The 20,511-nt window shown below is 44.4% G+C and overlaps 1 protein-coding gene across 2 annotated transcripts in view; it reads left to right on the top strand.

Annotated features, from left to right (window-relative positions):
- Positions 1 to 4,248: 4,248 nt before the first annotated feature.
- LOC147014465 (magnesium transporter NIPA2-like) overlaps positions 4,249 to 20,511 on the top strand; it is a 43,835-nt gene continuing 27,572 nt past the window's right edge. Inside the window, exons 1-3 of one of the 2 annotated variants that reach the window (XM_085852418.1) lie at positions 4,249 to 4,405; positions 6,083 to 6,242; positions 20,030 to 20,086. In XM_085852418.1, coding sequence (XP_085708544.1) covers positions 6,116 to 6,242; positions 20,030 to 20,086 — 184 coding nt within the window. In that variant the 5' untranslated portion in view covers positions 4,249 to 4,405; positions 6,083 to 6,115. Of the gene's footprint in view, positions 4,406 to 6,082; positions 6,243 to 16,604; positions 16,684 to 20,029; positions 20,087 to 20,511 lie in introns of those variants that run through there. The other variant, XM_085852419.1, reaches the window with a different exon arrangement.

Below are 20,511 nucleotides of genomic sequence, written 5' to 3'. Positions count from 1 at the left end.
CTCTTTGCAATTCAAACAGCTTAATCAAAGAACAATTTCTCCTTGCAATACCAACAACCGTTGAATTAACACCAGGTGCTTGGACAGCCTGTCATCCTTCCAAGGTCAGCAAAAGGAGTACCAGCTTACTGGTGACAGGGGCACTGCATTTGCAGCACAGCATCACCCAAAGAAAATGATGTAGCTAACAGGCTGCATACAAATAAATAAACAAGTAGAGCTAGTCAAAGTACACCGCCCCTCCAGCGCGTGACATTGCCGGGGCGCCTTTGGCACATGGAAACGGAATTGGGAGGGAGCGGTATACAATAATTGATTCATTAATTCTGTAATTAAAATAAGAATCGTAAAATAATTAATTTCTTAATCAATTGGCCAATGGAGCACCGAAACCACCACCGTTTCATCCGAATCTGTAACCTTTTGAAAAGTAATTAATCGAAAAAGGAATCATAAATAAATAAATTAATTAATTAATCTAAATACCCTTTATATCCAAATCACTTGTTAACCGTTGCGTCCAAATATCAGCTTCCTCGCTCAAAAGGTGCCTGAGATATTGTCCAGATGAGAAAGAAAATAAAGAAGTAATAAATAAATCGAGAATAATTAATTAATTGATTAATAAAAATAATTAAAAGTGCCGTCTTTGCCAAAGCACATCTTCACTTTTGTCCCCAAATTTCAACTTCCAAGCTCAAAGGACAGCTGAGATATCGCCCGGACGAACAAGAAAAACAGAAACAACACAAGAAACATATCACGCAGAGCACGACACTTGTAAAATCCGTAAAACAAAGTTGACCTCAAAAATAATTGACGGTTGAATTTAATGACCAAATATGCAAATCCTCTTCAAATTTCAAGTGAATCGGATGAAGATCAACAGAGGACTTGCAGTCTCATGCGGATTATTATTGGTATGATTATAGGTAAAGATTCTTCTTCTTCGTCGTTGTGACGTCACACACGGCTGCGAGTCGCATTGTTTGCCGAGGGGGTGTGGCTGTGCAGCTGAAACATCGCCTGATGTCGGTCAGGGAAGGAATTTGTAATTTGTTCATTACAAATTGTCGGTGAGCGACAGCTCACCGACACTTCACGCAGGGACACACCGTGTGATCTTTAACGTCCGTTCTCAGGATGGTGCACACAGTGATGGCTCGCCTTGCCTGCGAGACACCAGGACGGCGGTTTGTATGGCTGGGTCGGGATTCGAACCCAGGCTCTACAGATCAGAGGTGATTGTGTATAACCTCTCGGACATCCTCCCGACCTATTAGTGAGGTGATTGTGTATAACCTCTCGGACATCCTCCCGACCTATTAGTGATGAGATTGTGTATAACCTCTCGGACCTCCTCCCGACCTATTAGTGAGGTGATTGTGTATAACCTCTCAGCCGTCCTCCCGACCCATTAGTGAGGAGATTGTGAATAACCTCTCGAACGTCCTCCCGACCCATTAGTGAGGTGATTGTGTATAACCTCTCGGACCTCCTCCCGACCTATTAGTGAGGTGATTGTGTATAACCTCTCAGCCGTCCTCCCGACCCATTAGTGAGGAGATTGTGAATAACCTCTCGAACGTCCTCCCGACCCATTAGTGATGAGATTGTGTATAACCTCTCGGACCTCCTCCCGACCTATTAGTGAGGTGATTGTGTATAACCTCTCAGCCGTCCTCCCGACCCATTAGTGAGGAGATTGTGTATAACCTCTCGGACTTCCTCCCGACCTATTAGTGAGGAGATTGTGTATAACCTCTCGGACTTCCTCCCGACCTATTAGTGAGGAGATTGTGTATAACCTCTCGGACGTCCTCCCGACCCATTAGTGAGGTGATTGTGTATAACCTCTCGGACGGCCTCCCGACCCATTAGTGAGGTGATTGTGTATAACCTCTCGGACGTCCTCCCGATCCATTATTGAGGTGATTGTGTATAACCTCTCAGCCGTCCTCCCGACCCATTAGTGAGGAGATTGTGTATAACCTCTCGGACTTCCTCCCGACCTATTAGTGAGGAGATTGTGTATAACCTCTCGGACTTCCTCCCGACCTATTAGTGAGGTGATTGTGTATAACCTCTCAGCCGTCCTCCCGATCCATTAGTGAGGAGATTGTGTATAACCTCTCGGACGTCCTCCCGACCCATTAGTGAGGAGATTGTGTATAACCTCTCGGACTTCCTCCCGACCCATTAGTGAGGAGATTGTGTATAACCTCTCAGACTTCCTCCCGACCTATTAGTGAGGAGATTGTGTATAACCTCTCGGACTTCCTCCCGACCTATTAGTGAGGTGATTGTGTATAACCTCTCAGCCGTCCTCCCGATCCATTAGTGAGGAGATTGTGTATAACCTCTCGGACGTCCTCCCGACCCATTAGTGAGGAGATTGTGTATAACCTCTCGGACTTCCTCCCGACCTATTAGTGAGGTGATTGTGTATAACCTCTCGGAAGCCCTCCCGACCCATTAGTGAGGTGATTGTGTATAACCTCTCGGAAGCCCTCCCGACCAATTAGTGAGGAGATTGTGTATAACCTCTCGGACGTCCTCCCGACCTATTAGTGAGGTGATTGTGTATAACCTCTCGGAAGCCCTCCCGACCTATTAGTGAGGTGATTGTGTATAACCTCTCGGACGTCCTCCCGACCAATTAGTGAGGTGATTGTGTATAACCTCTCGGACGTCCTCCCGACCCATTAGTGAGGTGATTGTGTATAACCTCTCGGAAGCCCTCCCGACCTATTAGTGAGGTGATTGTGTATAACCTCTCGGACGTCCTCCCGACCCATTAGTGAGGAGATTGTGTATAACCTCTCGGCCTTCCTCCCGACCTATTAGTGAGGTGATTGTGTGTAACCTCTCGGACGTCCTCCCGATCCATTATTGAGGTGATTGTGTATAACCTCTCGGACGTCCTCCCGACCCATTAGTGAGGTGATTGTGTATAACCTCTCGGACGTCCTCCCGATCCATTATTGAGGTGATTGTGTATAACCTCTCAGCCGTCCTCCCGACCCATTAGTGAGGAGATTGTGTATAACCTCTCGGACTTCCTCCCGACCTATTAGTGAGGAGATTGTGTATAACCTCTCGGACTTCCTCCCGACCCATTAGTGAGGTGATTGTGTATAACCTCTCAGCCGTCCTCCCGACCCATTAGTGAGGAGATTGTGTATAACCTCTCAGACTTCCTCCCGACCTATTAGTGAGGAGATTGTGTATAACCTCTCGGACTTCCTCCCGACCTATTAGTGAGGTGATTGTGTATAACCTCTCAGCCGTCCTCCCGATCCATTAGTGAGGAGATTGTGTATAACCTCTCGGACGTCCTCCCGACCCATTAGTGAGGAGATTGTGTATAACCTCTCGGACTTCCTCCCGACCTATTAGTGAGGTGATTGTGTATAACCTCTCGGAAGCCCTCCCGACCCATTAGTGAGGTGATTGTGTATAACCTCTCGGAAGCCCTCCCGACCAATTAGTGAGGAGATTGTGTATAACCTCTCGGACGTCCTCCCGACCTATTAGTGAGGTGATTGTGTATAACCTCTCGGAAGCCCTCCCGACCTATTAGTGAGGTGATTGTGTATAACCTCTCGGACGTCCTCCCGACCAATTAGTGAGGTGATTGTATATAACCTCTCGGACGTCCTCCCGACCCATTAGTGAGGTGATTGTGTATAACCTCTCGGAAGCCCTCCCGACCTATTAGTGAGGTGATTGTGTATAACCTCTCGGACGTCCTCCCGACCAATTAGTGAGGAGATTGTGTATAACCTCTCGGACTTCCTCCCGACCCATTAGTGAGGTGATTGTGTATAACCTCTCGGACGTCCTCCCGATCCATTAGTGAGGAGATTGTGTATAACCTCTCGGACGTCCTCCCGATCCATTAGTGAGGAGATTGTGTATAACCTCTCGGACGTCCTCCCGACCCATTGGTGAGGTGCTTGCATGATGCATGATGGTTGTTCGGATTGGCACGACCGTTCTGTATTGTGGGAGTCAATCGAGTTGGCAGGATGGCCGAGTCCCGAGGTACGCACACCTTTCGGTGAGTTGGACTCGGACAAGGATGATAAATCGACTCTTTAAAACCTTCATCAAACTTGTCAGACGAACAAACGAAGGCGCTTCCGATGAGTCGAGAATTTAATTGGGTTACGTGGTGAATATCGAGCTTGGTGCCTCGAAAACGTCATTGCGTTTCACGAACAATTTTACGTAATGACGTCACGGTAGGCGTTGGCGGAAGTTCCTGACATTGACGTCATCGTTACGTTTTCGTTTAAAAAAAAAAATGAAAATGGAATATCATGCTGGAAGAGAAAGGGCAAAATGAGGTCACGAACGATAAGAGATCCGGTGGACGGTGCACGGTTCCGGTTGTGATGAGGTACGGTGAAGGTTCTGGGTATCTGTTGGTGTGTTGGTGTGTTGGTGTGTTGGTGTGTTGGTGTGTTGGTGTGTTGGTGTGTGGGTGTTGGTGTGTTTGTGTGTTGGTGTGTTGGTGTGTTGTGTGTGTGTGTGTGTGTGTACACGTACGTCCACTGGTCGATGCATCCAGTTTGTAATAAGTAAACGTTGTGAAACCCACAGGTGATCTTCTGGTTTAATGATTACAGCATTAACCCGTTCCTTATTCCATCCCCCAAAGAATCACATGATTGTGACCATAATCTGCCATTGTGTTGCTGCGAGAGGGAGTTGAAGGATGTGGAATCGCACTCGGCCTTTACAGGAGGGTGTTTATCCCTAACCAGGCACGCTGGTTCTGTACGTACCACAAAGGGCATCGTTTTGATTACCTACGTCATGGTGATTCAAAAGGACACTTACGTGTATACATGGAGGGACTGCCCAAAGAGAGCGGTGCGTCATCGGTCACCTGGGTCCGCACAAGTTCACTTCGTTCTTTAGTTGTGGATATGAAACTTGTGAGAACTGAAAAACAGGGCACATTGGATGTGAGAGTGCTACAAACACACCAAATATTTTTTAGAAGGGTACTCGGTCGAGCCCATCCCTCTGCCGTGTAATGCCTGATGCACGAGAACATATCGGGCCAAATACAATTTTGAAATATCATGCTACACAGGACTATATCGTGTTTGGCCCTATCTATCAATGGTGAAGAATCACTTTAAAAATTAAATAATTCCCTATCCGGATTCAGATTCGGATCTTCACTAAAATTGAATCAGTTCATCCTTGTCACACACCCAACGTGTCCACCAAGTTTCGTCCGAATCCGTCCACAGCTTTTTGAGATATCGTGCTATATATCGTTTTTAGCCCGATCTCTCAATGGTGAAGAATCACTTTTAAAAATTCTGGGAGTTGGATCCGGATCCGGATCTTCATCAGGATAAAATCACTTCGTCCTTGTCATACACCGAACCTGTCCACAGAATTTCATCTGGATCCGGCCACAACTTTTCGAGATATCCTTCACGCACACAGACCGGGGGCAGGGGGGTGAAAACATAACGTCCTTCACCTTCAGTGGCAGAGGTAACAATTATTTGTAAAGGGAGAAAATAGGGTAGGGTCGTGTATATAGGAGGAGGGGTTAGGACTTGTGAGTAAAGGAAAGAGAACGGAAGAAATGCATGGAGCAGAAAGCGGGAAAGAGGTCAACCATCACACCACATTTTTGTACATAATAAATAGATGGACCCTCATCTAATTTCCTTCACTTTAAAAAAGCTTTAAGTTGTGTCAATCGTTTTCCTTTTCTATGAATGACTTGAGTAGTGAATGTATCGAGGGTGGGTACACAGGTACCTCCAATCGTGTCGTCAGGTGACGCTTGACGGAAGGGGGGAATTGGCCTTTAGATTCTTTCCCCCGGTGTTAAATGAAAGTTTTACAGATGCCAAGTAATTTTGATGGAAGATGCTGATTGATAGATTTTGGAGAAACACTGCATGTTGATTTGAATACCTTCTTCACTCCACATGTATTCATCTTCGTATGAGAGTGTATCTTGCTCTTCTGAGAGGCATCAATTTTGTTTATGTTTTGGGTACTAGGTTCTGGTACTCCAATGATCTGAATTCATTTGCTGCAGGAGTTGAAACCGAGATCCTACTGAGGGGAGGAAATGGAAGGTTACAACTTTTACATCGGCCTTTCACTTGCTGTGAGCTCCAGCTTGTTCATTGGCGGCAGTTACATCCTCAAGAAGAAAGGCCTTTTGAAGCTGGCCAAGCATGGTTCCACGCGAGCAGGTTGGAAACGCAGTAGCTGGTCCTGTTTCGCATGTGAACCCTTATAAACTGATGCAGACTGTGTACACATGCACAACTACCACTGCTCCCAGCTGCAATTTGGTTCTTATTTACTGGTAATTGGGTAAATGCCTCCAAAATATGACCTCTCGCAACCCTTCACTACATTGAGGAGGACACCAGCCTGAGTGGCGTGGATTTGGTCAACACCATGTCCAAAATCTCATGTCATAACAAGAAGAAGGTAATGGGTACCTAAACGGGTGGGTATGTGCAGCCCCTGTTGGTCAGGACTCCTGAAAAAAAAAAACACAAAAAACAACGCTCGTATGGCACAGCGTTTCATGGTCACCATTCCAGTTAAGAGGAGCTCGTGGTGCATGTTCCTTCTGGGGACGGCATGTCGGTTCAATTTATGGTTGGAATCCACTCCATCTGAAGATGGTCAGTGGACACCATTTATTGTATGACAAAGCTGAGGATGTACACCTTGGACCCACGGCCAAAGTTCTGGCCCTATGGGTTAGGATGCATGTGTTTGGTTGTCCATGTGCCTCAGCTTTGCTGAAGTATGTACATGCGAGTGCGAGTTGGACAAGCCTTGTTGTACTGTATGCTTTGGCCGTGTGGCAAAGGTGTATGTCCCTCACCTTGTTATAATGCTTGACTTTTTTTTTTTTAAAATGAAAAAAATAATAATAAATAAAAGCCCCCGTCACAAGATGACAGACAGTGGTTGTCAATGTTATTCTTTAACAGATACATTCTGGTCCTTTGTGATGGGATGTATATATTTCACGGATGTGCTTCGACTTTTGGGCAGAAGTGTACGAATACACCAGTTTCACAAGCTTTGTTGGAATGTGTACTTTGGCAGTTGGTCCGAGGTGTACATCCTGAGCTTTGTTGCGGTTTACTTATTTATTTATTTATTTAACCTTTTTCATTAACAAAAAAGGTGCTCTCATGGCCAGCGGTCACCATTGTTTGTTCTATAACCATGCATTGTGGCCCTGTGGGCAAGGATGTGTGTTTTTTTTTTATATGACCATGAGCTTTTATTTTTGGGCCAATGTGCATGTGTATTCATCTGGCATGGTTTGTGTGACTGTGTACTTTAGTCTTGCGGCCAAAGTCCACGTCTCTTGGTTTTCTAAATCGATGTGATTTTTTTTTCTTTTGTATACTTAGTCGAAGCTCGTATAACGGCGAACACAGAACATATAACTAAGGGAGAGGGAACAGAGACATCATATCTGTGGATGAGAGAGGGGGGTGGGGAAGCATACACGTGGTAAACAAGATGGACACGACGGGGGCTTCCAGGAAAGAAAACGGGGAATTTTGAAGGTGGGTTTACGGTGGGTTAACTAAGAGAAAAGATCATGGTTTTGGATGGGGAAAGATATGAGATTGGTCAACAGCTGTTTTAAAGACCTGAAGGGAAGACTGGGATTGAAGCGAGTGGGGGAGTTTGTTGCAGAGGCACGAAAAAGAGGGGTGAAGGTGAGCAGTGATTCTTGATTTTGAAAATTGCACCAGAAGGGGGTTTCTGGCAAAGCTTGAGGACCCTGCAGGAATATTAAGGGGACAGATCACAGAGCAGGGGAGACAAGGCCAGAGAGGAGTCTGTAGAAGAGAAATACCATCGACCTGCCTGCGGGGAGAGACAGAGAGACAGAGAGACAGACAAAGACTGCCAAAGACTCGGCTTCATTGTGGGAGATACCAATGATCCAAAAAGCCTTGGTTTCCACAACGTGAATCTGAGAAAGGTGTGAGGCAGGAGCACCAGCCTAGAGGGGAGAGCTGTACTCCATGAGGCTCTGGATGAAAGCTTTGTATATGGTTAAGAGCTCAGGTGTGCCAAGGAAGGACTTTGTCTGATGGAAGAGGCCAGCTTGGAAAAGTGGCTTTCCCAGGAAAGATAATGGTGGATAGTGAGACCCATAAGCTTGAGAGAGAACTTCTTCAAGAGGATGGTTGAGAAAGTAGTTGGGATGGTTTTGCATATGGTCCTTTCGGAAAGACAGAGTGAGGGTGTGAGATTTGTCAGGATTGAAAGACATATTCCAAGTGTTTGACCAGCTTGTTATTTTTATCCACATCTGCAGAGAGTGAAGAGGCTGCTGCCTGCCAATCTGGGGGATGAGAGATGGTACGGCAGAGAGTGCAGTCATCAGGAGAAAGATGGTAAGGATTTTCCAGAGAGTCGGATAAATCAATGATGAAGATTAGAAAAAAGCACAAGGCCCAGAACACTGCCTTGAGTAACTCCAACCTGGATAGAAAGAGGAGATGAGAGAATGCCATGATGAGCCACGCGTTGACTATGACGGGAGAGGAAGTTTGTGAGCCATGATTGGAGATTGCCTTGTATACCATAAGAGGAGAGTTTGGTGAGCAGGGCAGGGTGCCTGACTATCGAACGCTCACAATTATGCCGAGGGAGATTGCTCTGATCTCATGTCTGGCATTGAGGACCTCAGTCCATTTGTTGGGAAAGCAGAAGTAGAATGACAGATTCTGATTCCAAATTGTTGATCGGAGATCAAACCATTGGAGAACTGGAAGGATTTAATGTTGGAAGCAATGATGGATTCCATAACCTTGCTGATGATTGGGATCAAGTTGATTGGTCTGCAGTTGAAGGGATCTGTTTCTGGACCTTTTTTTATGCAGAGCGGTAATGTTTGCTGATTCACAAGCAGATGGCAGATAACCTTGAGCAAATGAGAGGGTGAATAGAACAGAGAGAGGGAGAGCAAGAGCAGTTGAGCAGGTGTTTTTTTTTTTTTTTAGGACATATGGGCTGATGCCATCTGGACCAGTTGAGGTTTGACAGCAAGGTCTTCACCTTGGCAAGATAAAAGGACACAGAGACTAGGAACAGCTGGGTGTGACTGGGTAAGGTGGGTACAGAAAGTGATGGGTTTGGGACAAGATTTAGAAGCAAACACGGAGTTTTTGCATTCAGCCTTTTCACATGCAGTTTCAGCTGTGCCAGATATGAAATCAGTTATCTCCCGAGACATATCGTGTGCTTTCAATTTGGTCTGGCACCCTGCCCTGCTCACCGTACTCTCTTCCTGTGGTATCCAAGGCCATCTCCACTCATGGCTCGCAGACTTCCTCTCCTGTCGCAGTCAACGTGTGGCCCTAAATGGAGTTCTTTCATCCCCTCTTCCTGTCCAGGCTGGAGATCCTCAAGGCAGCGTTCTGGGCCCTGTTCCTATTCTGGTTTTCATCAATGATCTCTGAGACGATCTGGAAAATCCTCTATCTCTTTGCTGATGACTCCACCCTCTGCCGTACCATCTGTCATCCCTCTGACCGGCAAGCAGCAGCTTCTTCGCTCTATGCAGATCTGGATAAAATCACAAACTGGTCTAACACGTGGAACATGTCTTGCATTCCTGACAAATTTCACACCCTTACGAGGTGTCTTCGAAAGGACCTTTTGACCCCCCCCCCCCAATATACTTTCTCAACAATCCTCTTGAAGAAGTACTTTCATTCAAGCTTCTGAATCTCATTGTTTGCCATGATCTATCCTGGAAAAAGCCACAATTCCAAGCTGGCCTTCAAAGCCAGTCTCTGACTGGGCATCCTCCGTCGTGCAAAGTCCTTCCTTGGTACACCTGAGCTCCTGACTGCATACAAAGCTTTCGGCGGCAGCTTGCTGGACCACTGCTCTCCCCTCAAGGCTGGTGCTCCTGCCTCTCACCTTTCTCAGCTTCACGCTGTGGAAACCAAGGCATTTAGGATCATTGGTATCTCCTGCAATGAGGCTGAGTCTTTGGATCTTTCGCTCTCTCACCGCAGTCAGGTCAGTGGTCTTTCTGTCTTCTACCGTCTCCTTTCTGGTCTTGCCCCCCCCAGCTCTGTCCATGATATGTCCCCCCCACCCCCCCCCCGACATTTCTCCACAGGGCGCTCAAGGTCTGCCAGCAACCCCCTTCTGGTAAAACTTCCAAAATCAAGAATCACTGCTCACCTTCACTCTTTCATGCCTCCTTTTTTTCCCGCCTTTGGAACAAAATCCCACTCTTCCCTCCAGGTCTTCAAAACAGTTGTTCACCACCATCTCTTATCCAAAACCATCCAAAACTTATCCCCCATCTTATCCCCCATTATCTTATCCCCCATCCAAAACCACGATCTTTTCTGCCCCTACTGATCCGCCCCAAACCCACCTCCTTCAAATACCCTGCTTTCCTTCCTGAAAGTCCCTGTCGTGTCCATCTTATTTACCCTGTGAACCCCACCCCATCCCTCTCCCTTAAACAGATCTCCTCTTGTCTGTTCCACACTTTTGTCCTTCCCTCTCCTGCCCCTCTTGTCTCCTGCTCCTCTTGTTCTATGTTCTGTGTGTTAGCTCTCATACGAGCCTTGACATTGTATACAAAAAATAAAGCGGTGGGGAAGTGCAAGATGAAGGATGAGATGGGGAGGTAGAGAGAGCTGTTGACAGTGTGTAGGAAATTGCAGAAGAGCTCGGGAAGAGGGCAGGATGAGGGGAAGGAGGTCAAAAGGCGAGGTGGTGATGGGATGAGGCACAGTGGCAAGGAATAAGAGAGGGGTAGAGGGAAGTGGAAGATTGAATGAGGTGGAGGAATGAGTTGTAAGGGAGAGTGCTGGGAAAGGAAGTAGCTTTGTGGTTGTGAGGTGGGGCAATTTAGAGAAGGGGGAGTGAGGGGGAGATTTGAAGGAGAAAGGTGGGTGGGGGGAGCTGTGGATAAAGGTGAGGGGAAGAGGGTGAAGTTTACTTTGAGGAGGGAAGGGTGGCTGATTTGAGAGAGAGTCCGGCGAGAAGGAAGCTTTGAGAGGGAGGGAGATGTTGAGAGAGGCATGGCCATGCTGGAGGAAGGAGAGGATGGGGAGAGGGGAAGGATGAGACTGGGTAGTGGTATGGTGAAGATGGGAGCGGGTGAGGAGAGGACCAAGATTTGGGGGGGGGGGTGGGTGAGAATAGAGGGAGGGGTGATATGAGAGAGATAGTTTGGAATGGAGCCTAAAGATGTTTGAAAACCACACAGTTTGGCACACCAGAGGAGGAGCTGTTAAAGCTGAGGACTGTGGAGTGGTGCAAAGAGAGGAGGTAGGTTGTGTGTGTGTGTGTGTGGGGGGCGGGGGTGCAAGATTGGAAGGGTAAGGAAGTGGTATAACAGGGGAGGAATTAGGAGGAGGTAAATTTGAGGAGGTGGGGTGAATTGGCGAGAGAAAGGCTTGGAGGTCGGAGGAAGGTAGTGATGAAATGGGGGTGGGAGCAGCTATGTCGTGGGATGCTGATAAGAGATAGGGTGGGTAGGATACAGGCAAGTAAAAGTAGAGGAGGAAACAGACAGGGAAGTATTGAAGGAAAGGTTTTTAAACCTTTGTTGTTATTAAAAAGGCGTCTCTACACAGAACTAATGGCCAGGGAGTCAGAAACGCAGCTGTGGATAAATTCCTTTCTCCAGGGGATGAGCTGATAATCCTGCCAAATAAGACTTCTGAAGTCATGTCAGCTGACTGATGCTATGATTAGCAGGGCAGCAGCTGATACTGCATTCGGCAATTGGCGGTTCTGTATCGTTTACAGACTGCAACTCGGCCATGGTTTGCCCATTTCATGTTGATAGACGTCTCATGGACTATTGTGAGAGTCTCATGTTACCATTTTGATAGCCTTTGTAGCCCTGGGGTGCTGTTTCATTTATTCGTATGCAGCCTATGGCTGCTTGACTGCATCATTTTCTGATGCAGTGCCCTTGTTACTAGAAAGTGGTACTCATTTTGCCGACCTCAGAAGGATGACAGGCTGAGTCAACCCACTTGGTGTTGATTCAATGACGCGCCAAGGTCTTGAACTCGAGACCCTAAGATCTTAAGCCAGCCACCTAAACTGATGAGTCAACACCAGGCTTGAGGTGCTGTTAATTCGCTTTGTTTGCGGTTTGCGGTATGTATCGTAAAGATCTATAAATTGGCCAATTTAAATCCACTTTCGTATGAAGACCTCTCTCACCTCTTTTGGATGTTTATGTCATTATTCATTTTTTGGGAGTGGGGGAGGGGGGGGGGTTGGAGTGCCACATTTATTTATTTATTTGTTTGTTTATTTATTTATTATTTCTTTAATTTCCCCTCCATTTAAATGAACAAAAATAATTTCTTTTCCACGATGTATGGTACTTAGGCCATACAAAAATATATCAGTTCATCCGGATTTAAATTTTTTTAAAAAGGAAGGAAGAATCCATTTTAATTTGTTTTTTGTTTTGTTTTTCAAAATTGCCGCCGGCTTTTAAATTCAAGATGGCCGCCAGATTTTTCCTTCCAAATGGTCACTGACATTTTCATTCAAGGACCCTTCATGTTTAATGCACAGAAACACTTAAAATAAATAAATTGAAAAGAATCACATGTCGTACACATATATACCTGGTGTTGGCTTAATGGCTCGAGTGTTGGGCTTGGGATCCCAGGTTCCTGTGTTCAAATCCTGCTTTTCCGTTGAATTAATACCATGTGGGGTTGACTCAGCCTGTCATTCTTCTGAGGTCGGCAAAATGAGTATCAGGTTGCTGCGTCGGAGTGGCGACCCATCTAGGATTGTGCCCAATAGCCCAGGAGACTGCTTAGGTATCACCAATGCTCTGCACAGAATATGGTCCCACTGGATGGATGGATACACATATCTCCTCATTATGGTTTTATAGTTGTCTGGTGTGTAGCCAATTTAATTCACTAAAAATGCATGTTCTGATTATTTTTATTGTTCCAACAGCAAAACTATATAATCATTACAGTCATGCATCATACATGTCAGTTTTCTCACTCCAAAGAAATATCATGACGTGGGTCATACCCGACACGTCACCAACACACTCACAAGAACCTATTAAAAATACAATCCACAGTTCAAAACAAATATATTTAAATGTATGGCAGCATACAAAAAAACTACACACTTCGTGCATATTCAAATTATTCGCTATGCCATCTTTCTATATAGATCTACAGTCAACATTTATTTATTTACACAGATTTACACATGTGGGATGTGGATTCAGCAGCGCTGTTTGGTCTTGCTCCTTCCTGTATGGCGTCTGCCTGGTCCAACTCCTCACAAGCGAAATCGGAGAAAACATCACACACTGGGCTTCACCCCTCAAGAATTGTTCTAGCATACCATGGCTTCAGGACTTTAGTTCCCATCCGAATTTGCAAGCAAATGAAAACCAAGCTGTTTTCACAAACGAAAAGCGTCACAGACGCAGGAAACGGCAGGACAATCAATAGAAAGTGAGCGGAAAGTGGCAGCACAGCACTCAGCGCTGCGGCTCCGTTATAAAAATAAATCATCGATGGTGCAAGTTGTACCTGAAGACATGGATTTTTTTGACGGGGGGGGGGGTGGGGGGGAAGGTGTTTGACAAAACAACAAATAACAAAAAAAGGAAGCAGGTGGGGACGATCAACTGGTGTTTTTATTTTTATTTTTTGGCCTTGGCTGTAAGTGTTATTTTGTGATTGAATGCTGTCTTCATGAATTATAGATCATGATCAGCTGAATTGTCATTATGTATTGATAGTTGAAATATATTTGTTGAATTTGCAATGAACAATGAATAGGGAAACAGACCACATGCATGTACACCCAATTAAGGGTTTAGAAAAAAACAAAAGCAGTCATTTTGTGTCACTATTGTTTGTTCACTTGACTGGTACAGTGTCTATCTTTATTATACTAATTGTGTGTGTGTGTCCTCCATAACTCCAAAACCATAAAACTGAGCAGTCTGAAACTTTGCATGCATACCAAGAAAACTCCAAGGTCGTGCAAGAGTGAAAATTGGTTGTTTGGGTTAATTAACGCATCCCTTTTGAAGATAGTTAACAGCATTATTTAATTATATCCTTCATCAGGCGATCCTCGGCCGCCTCACTCTCTGGGTCTTGAGGCATTTCCTGGGTAACCTTGCTGGGGTCTGAAGCCGCCATGTTTTTTGGCCTGTTCAACCATGCATTGACTTGGAACAGGCTGCAACGAATTCTTAATGATAAAGTTTATTTATTTATTTATTTATTTATTTATTTCACTTTCCTCAATCATATTGAATGCCTGTTCATCATAGCTACAAATAGTTGTGTCCATCACTTTTGTAAGTCCTATAGGTTTCAAATTAGGAGCTTCATGCGATTTAATGCATTATATGATGTGATTTTCCATGATTTACTCTCATGACTCATTAAAGCATATCATTGAAATATTATTTCGGTTTTGAGGATCAGATATCGTCCAGACTAAATAAGTGTCAAAATCTGTTGTGAAATCTGATAATTTAACGTAATAACCAGGCCGATATATAGCTATATACTTTAAGCAAGCAAGGCTATGTTTCCTCCTCCATACATGCACAAGAAAAAGTGAAATTTTCAAAGCATTAAACTTATCTTTTTCTAATGTTTGGATAATTGGATTGAGTGAACAAAATTAACCAGCTTCATTGAGCGATATGAGTTAATGCATTTACTGCAAGACCTCACGCCCTATCAGCCAGAAGGGCTGCCGATCCATAGTGTCTACCAGATATGTGTCTATATTTTCAGAGGTTTCACAAGGTGCTCCACAGGGAATCGAAGCGAATCTGGTGAAAAACGGGCGTTTTAAAATAAAGTTATAATGTTTGTGCGGACCTTGAACAGATGCACCACGTAACACGTGCACAAACAAGCAGGCAAAATGGTGGATTTTCTGTCATGTTTATTTCATAGGCAATTGAACTTTGCGATGTCTCCAGGGTTGTTCTGCGTTAAGCTGCAACTTTTGTGGATGAAGTCATTTTATTTCATTAATCCAATTTATTTCATTAACTGCTGCATGTGCGGTGAAGATGGTCTTTAAAGTTAAAGGGATCCTTTATGGTATGCAGCGACAGCCTGGTCAATCGTTCCTTATCAATCATTGAATTGGAGTGCTTCGCATGAGTCCTTGATCCACTTGCCGAGCACCCATTGTCGACAGCAGTCTTCATTTACACTGATTGAGTAACAGGTTGCTGCGTCATTTTGTGTCACTATTGTTTGTTCACTGGACTGGTACAGTGTCTATCTTTATTAGGGTGGGGGGGGGGTTGTTAGCATTATGCGGTAACTATGCCGCTGATGCAGTGTCCCCCTTACCAGTACACTGGTACTCATTTTGCCGACCTCGGAAGGCTGGCAGGCTGAGTCAACCTCCTAGTGTATATTAATTCAGTGGCCAACAGGGCTTGAACTCAGGACCCTAGGATCCCAAGCCACAAAATGCTATGTCGTTCTGAGCAAATCGTTCACCCTCTGCGGACGCTTTTGCCGTGCCATGTGACCTTGAGTGAGTGATGAGTGGTTCGTGCTCCGTCACCCTGAGCGAGTGGTGAGTGGTTCGTGCTCCGTCACCCTGAGCGAGTGGTGAGTGGTTCGTGCTCCGTCACCCTGAGCGAGTGGTGAGTGGTTCGTGCTCCGTCACCCTGAGCGAGTGGTGATGATTCGTGCTCCGTCACCCTGAGCGAGTTGTGAGTGGTTCATGCTCCGTCACCCTGATCGAGTGCTTGTAAAATCACACCCAATTTCTGAGCTGTTTGCCGTATTGATGTATTTTCTCAATCACCAAGCCAAATGTTTGTTTTTTTCCACCCGTCACACGCAGCTGTTTATAAAGAACAATGTTTGTGATCATCTCCCTGAAACGTTGATATAAATTTAACGTTTTTCGGTGAAAGCTACTCAAGGTTTCTGGGTTGTATACAGTACGCACTGCAGTCGGTAATCGCACTGACTTCAACCTGTCAATTCCCGAAAAATTGTGTGTTTTTCATAAAGCATAACGTTTTCTGCTATTAAAAAAACACATTTCTGCTAACCCCCATCTCTGTCTGTCTGCCTATCTCTGGACATCTCCGGACTCGTCCGGGCGGTGTTTATGTCTGGACGGGAATTTGTCTCAGGGTCGTGTTTATAGTATGACCATGTTTATAGTATGACCGGTAGAAAATGGATTTCAGACGTTATTTTGTTTCGATCTTCATTGTTATTCGATGCAGAATCATTTTGATGAGATGGTATGAATTGTAATTAATGCTCCACCGCATGTCTACCTTTCCTTCCTCTCACCTCACACTGTCTTCCCTTTCCCCCATCCCTCCTCACTCCCCCTCCCTCCTCTCTCCCCCTCCCTCCTCTCTCCTTTCCCCACCACCTCTTCACTCTCCCCGCTCTCTCTCCTTCTACCTCCCCTCCCCCCTTAGTATTGCTGTCAGCGAAGTGACGGGTGGTATTTGCTCGTTGTAAATGTTTTAACCTTGCTATCTGAACAGATCTTGTACTGACAACATGGTGGATTTGCAGAACAGTCCTTTGCTTAATCCAACTGTCCTGACGTTTTCTTCATCTGTAATGGAGCATCACTTCAATTGTGAGAACTAACATTGAGGAGATGGTAACATTGAACATCTCCAAATTACAGCCAGTCCATTTGTTGTTTTTCTTTGCAATGTCGAGACTTGTGGAGCAGCTAGAACATAGAATGTATCAGGACATAACATAACAAAAGGAAAGAGAGAGATACCAACAGCAATGTTGAAGGGCAAAATCGAGCGAGACGTGGGGAAAAATGATATGAGGACTCTGGGAGGGCACACGGGGTGAACAAGATTGATACAGCAGCAAAACTCTCAGGAAGGAAAAACTGGAAACCTGGAAATAGGTGAGCTTGTGGGGGGGTGGGGGGGGTAATGGGGGTAGAAAAAAATATCATGGTTGTAGTTGGGGGATGCTCTGAGATGATGGTGAACAGATTTCTTGAAGCCCTGGAGGGAAGAATGAGATTGAAGAGACAGGAAGTTGGTTCCAAAGGTGGGAGAAAAAAAGAAGAAGAAATGAGTGGAGGTGAGCAGTGTTGCTGGATTTCAGGAGTTTCACCATAAGGGGGTTACGAGCACACTGCATGCACCCTGCAGAATCCTTGAGGCACAGAGCATGGAAAGGACAGAGGGTGCAAGACCAGAAATTAGGTGGTGGAAGTCAGAGAGACCACCAACCTTGTCACTTTTAAAAATAAAAATGCAATTGATTTTGTTAAGATGTATTAAGCATTCATTGACATGGAATAATCGTTCACTGCTGCCTGCAGCAAAAACGACTGTGACTTGGAATGTCAGGAATACTGCAGTGGTTTGTGATTGTATAAACCACCATTTGTTCATAATTTGTGGATTACTGCATCCAGATGTTTTCCATCAACATTACTTAAATACAGTATTACTCTTCTCCACTGTTCCCTCAGTCGTCATTGATTGGCTGTTGTTTCTAATGCTCGGAGCTGACTTTCTGAATTTCTGAAGTTGATGAATACATTTTTTTTATGTCTGTTCTTTAGTGATTGAACTTTATTGAAAGCTGACACCTTTGGCCACTTTTAACCATTGGGTGTGCCATAAGAAGTCTATCTGCTCATGAATGTGGGAATAGGTTCACGTGAAAGGCTTATCCAGCTCAAGCTACAAAAAATGTCTTTGTGTTTTGAAGTCCCGCCTCGAGACCTAAAGTTGCGATTACAATCTATCCAGACATTCCACGAGCCCATTCAGTTACCCCGCTCTCCCTCTCTCTGGGCTCGCTTAGTTGGAATGACTCGGTAAATAGACAGGTTAATAATACATGTCAGGATGGTTCTGTAACCTAAGACATTTATTTATTTAATTATTTATTTACATTGCTATTCACTGCACTTTTGCAAATTGGCAGATATGTGGACTAATGATTGGAGGTGAAGGTTGCAAATGTATTGTGTTCCCTTAAGTCTGTCATTGTAAACACTCCTCATTTGTTATTTATGTTAAGTTTGCTCTGAATTATGGTTAGATTAAAGTACTTGTTATTGGTAACTTGAGAATCTGTTCTGTTCAAGGAGATTTATTGGGGCTTTCCTTGCAGCATATAGCATCCCAATCAGCAGGTGGCTGATTGGTCTTGGTCATAAAAGTTTTAAATGTGGATTATTTTGGTGTTTTATTTATTTATTTTTTAACATTGATCTGAAGGCACTAAAGCAGTTTTTATATGTATTATATTTGTGCAATCATATTAAAAGATCGTAATACACAGTGTCCCTTAAATAGGAATGTATTGATAATTGACGTGATAATGCTGTATATCGACAACAGTACAAGGTAATATATAATATATCGACAACTCCTCGCTTCGCATTCATTTTCTGCAGGGATCACGTGGTCCATCAACACCCTTCCGGTGAACCTTGCAAAATGCAGGATCATTTCTAACTTCTTCATTTGTTCCTCTTTTTTTTCTGTCTGTGGAATCGACTTCCACATTCTCTTCAATCTCATTCTTCCCTCCAAGTCTTCAAGACAACCTTTTGCCACCATCTCAGATCATCCCCAATCCAAAACCATGATCTTTTTTAACCCCCATTAACCCTCCCCAAGCCCATCTCTTTCCAAGTTTCCAGTTTTTCCTTTACGCTCATTTCCTTTTATGAGTGGCAGTCAATAGGTAACCTTAAAATGACGATATAAATTTGATGTAATGTGTGTAGTTGTGGATGACGTATGTTGTATCTATGGGTAAGAGTCATGTTTTGCCTGTTTTAGATCTGGCAACATTGAGCGTATGATGTCGGTAGAGCAGTTCCAAGATGGCGGCTCCCTTAGAACCATGCACCAAGGAGGAGCAATGCTCTGTCATCCGTTTCTTGGGAAGTGAGGGTGTGAATCCCAGTGAAATCCACCACAGAATGAAAATGCAATATGGTGACTCATGTTTATTGCTGCAGCAGGTGTATGACTGGGACAGGAAGTTTAAAAGTGGAGTCCTTTCAGTTCGGGTGTGAGCAAGCAGCGTCTGCCACACTTGACACTCCACTTTTAAACTTCCTTCCGCAGTCGTACACCTGTTGCAGTGATAAACATGCGTCACCATATTGCATTTTCATTCTGTGGTGGATTTCACTAGGATTCACACCCTCACTTCCCAAGGAACATGACAGAGTGTTGCTCCTCCCTGGTGCATGCTTCTAAGGGAGCTGCCATCTTGGAACTGCTCAACTGACGTCGTACACTCAATGTTTCCAGATCTAAAACGGGCAAAACATGACTCTTACCCATCGATATCACGTCGTCTACAACTACACACATTGCATGATCAAATTTATCTCGCCATTTTAAGGTTACTTATTGACTGCCCCTCGTATCTATTTCTTTCAGAGTGCATCATGGCAAAGTACCTGAGTTTGGAAGAACGGTGTAAAATAGTGTCGTGGATGGAAGTTTATGAAAGTGTGGTGCTTGTACAGAGGTAATACTAATTTACTTTCAGAGGCACTTTCCAACATTACACAAGTTCAGAAAAAGTTTGTCGAAAAGGGTACATTGACAACTACACCGAAAGCAGGAAAGCAGCCAAGTGTTTGAACAAGTGATCGATGCTGTTATGAGCAGTACTAAACGAAACAAAACTTCAAACATTGCTCTAACTGTTCCATATTCAACTGGAAAATTGTCTTCTTGTGTTCAATAAATGAAAATGGGTTTCCTATTTAAGGGACACTAAGTACTTTCCATGTCTGATAAAGATATTGCAAGACAATGAGACTAGTTTAGTTGTGTGCTCAGGTGGGAGTGCCAATGGTAAATATTGTTAACTCTAACTGCCTAACTGGAAATATCTCTTAAACGATCATGCATACAAAAAGAAAAACTCTTGAGTTTCACAAATACTTATTTTGTCTGTTTCCTCTGTAGGACAAGGTGGGCATGCATACCTCAAAGAGTGGCTTTGGTGGGCAGGTCTCTTAACCAGTAAGTGATTGCTTTGCTTCGTCATCTTTTTTTATAATGTTGGATATACATTCAACTTTAAACTTCTATTTTGCCTTTGTAAATACTCGTAAACACACGCTCCCTCCGGGAGCAATTTATGCTGTCGGTGAAATATTTTGCATAATGCTATATGAACAGGTGTAAATTTCACATGCATTAAATAGAATGGTGCAAAAGAGTGAAGAATAAGCATAGCATCATCAGACTCTATATTGAACCCAGAGTGTTTATTCACGTTTGCAAGTTTTTTTTCTACCGAGTTCCTGCCTCGTGTCTTTTCTGTCATGTCCGAACACATCCATAACTTTTTGAGATATCTATATATATATTTATATATATTGTGGCGAGAATGACCTCAAGGTAGGGGAAGTTACATCGCCTCCCACCAGACTCCCGGAATTGTA

This window comes from Eptatretus burgeri, chromosome 13 (genome assembly GCF_056783735.1).
Source record: "Eptatretus burgeri isolate ZD-2024b chromosome 13, Ebu_testis_v1, whole genome shotgun sequence".
NCBI lineage: Eukaryota > Metazoa > Chordata > Myxini > Myxiniformes > Myxinidae > Eptatretus > Eptatretus burgeri.
Note: the sequence above shows the minus strand (reverse complement) of the source record. Positions and strands in the feature narration are given on the sequence as shown.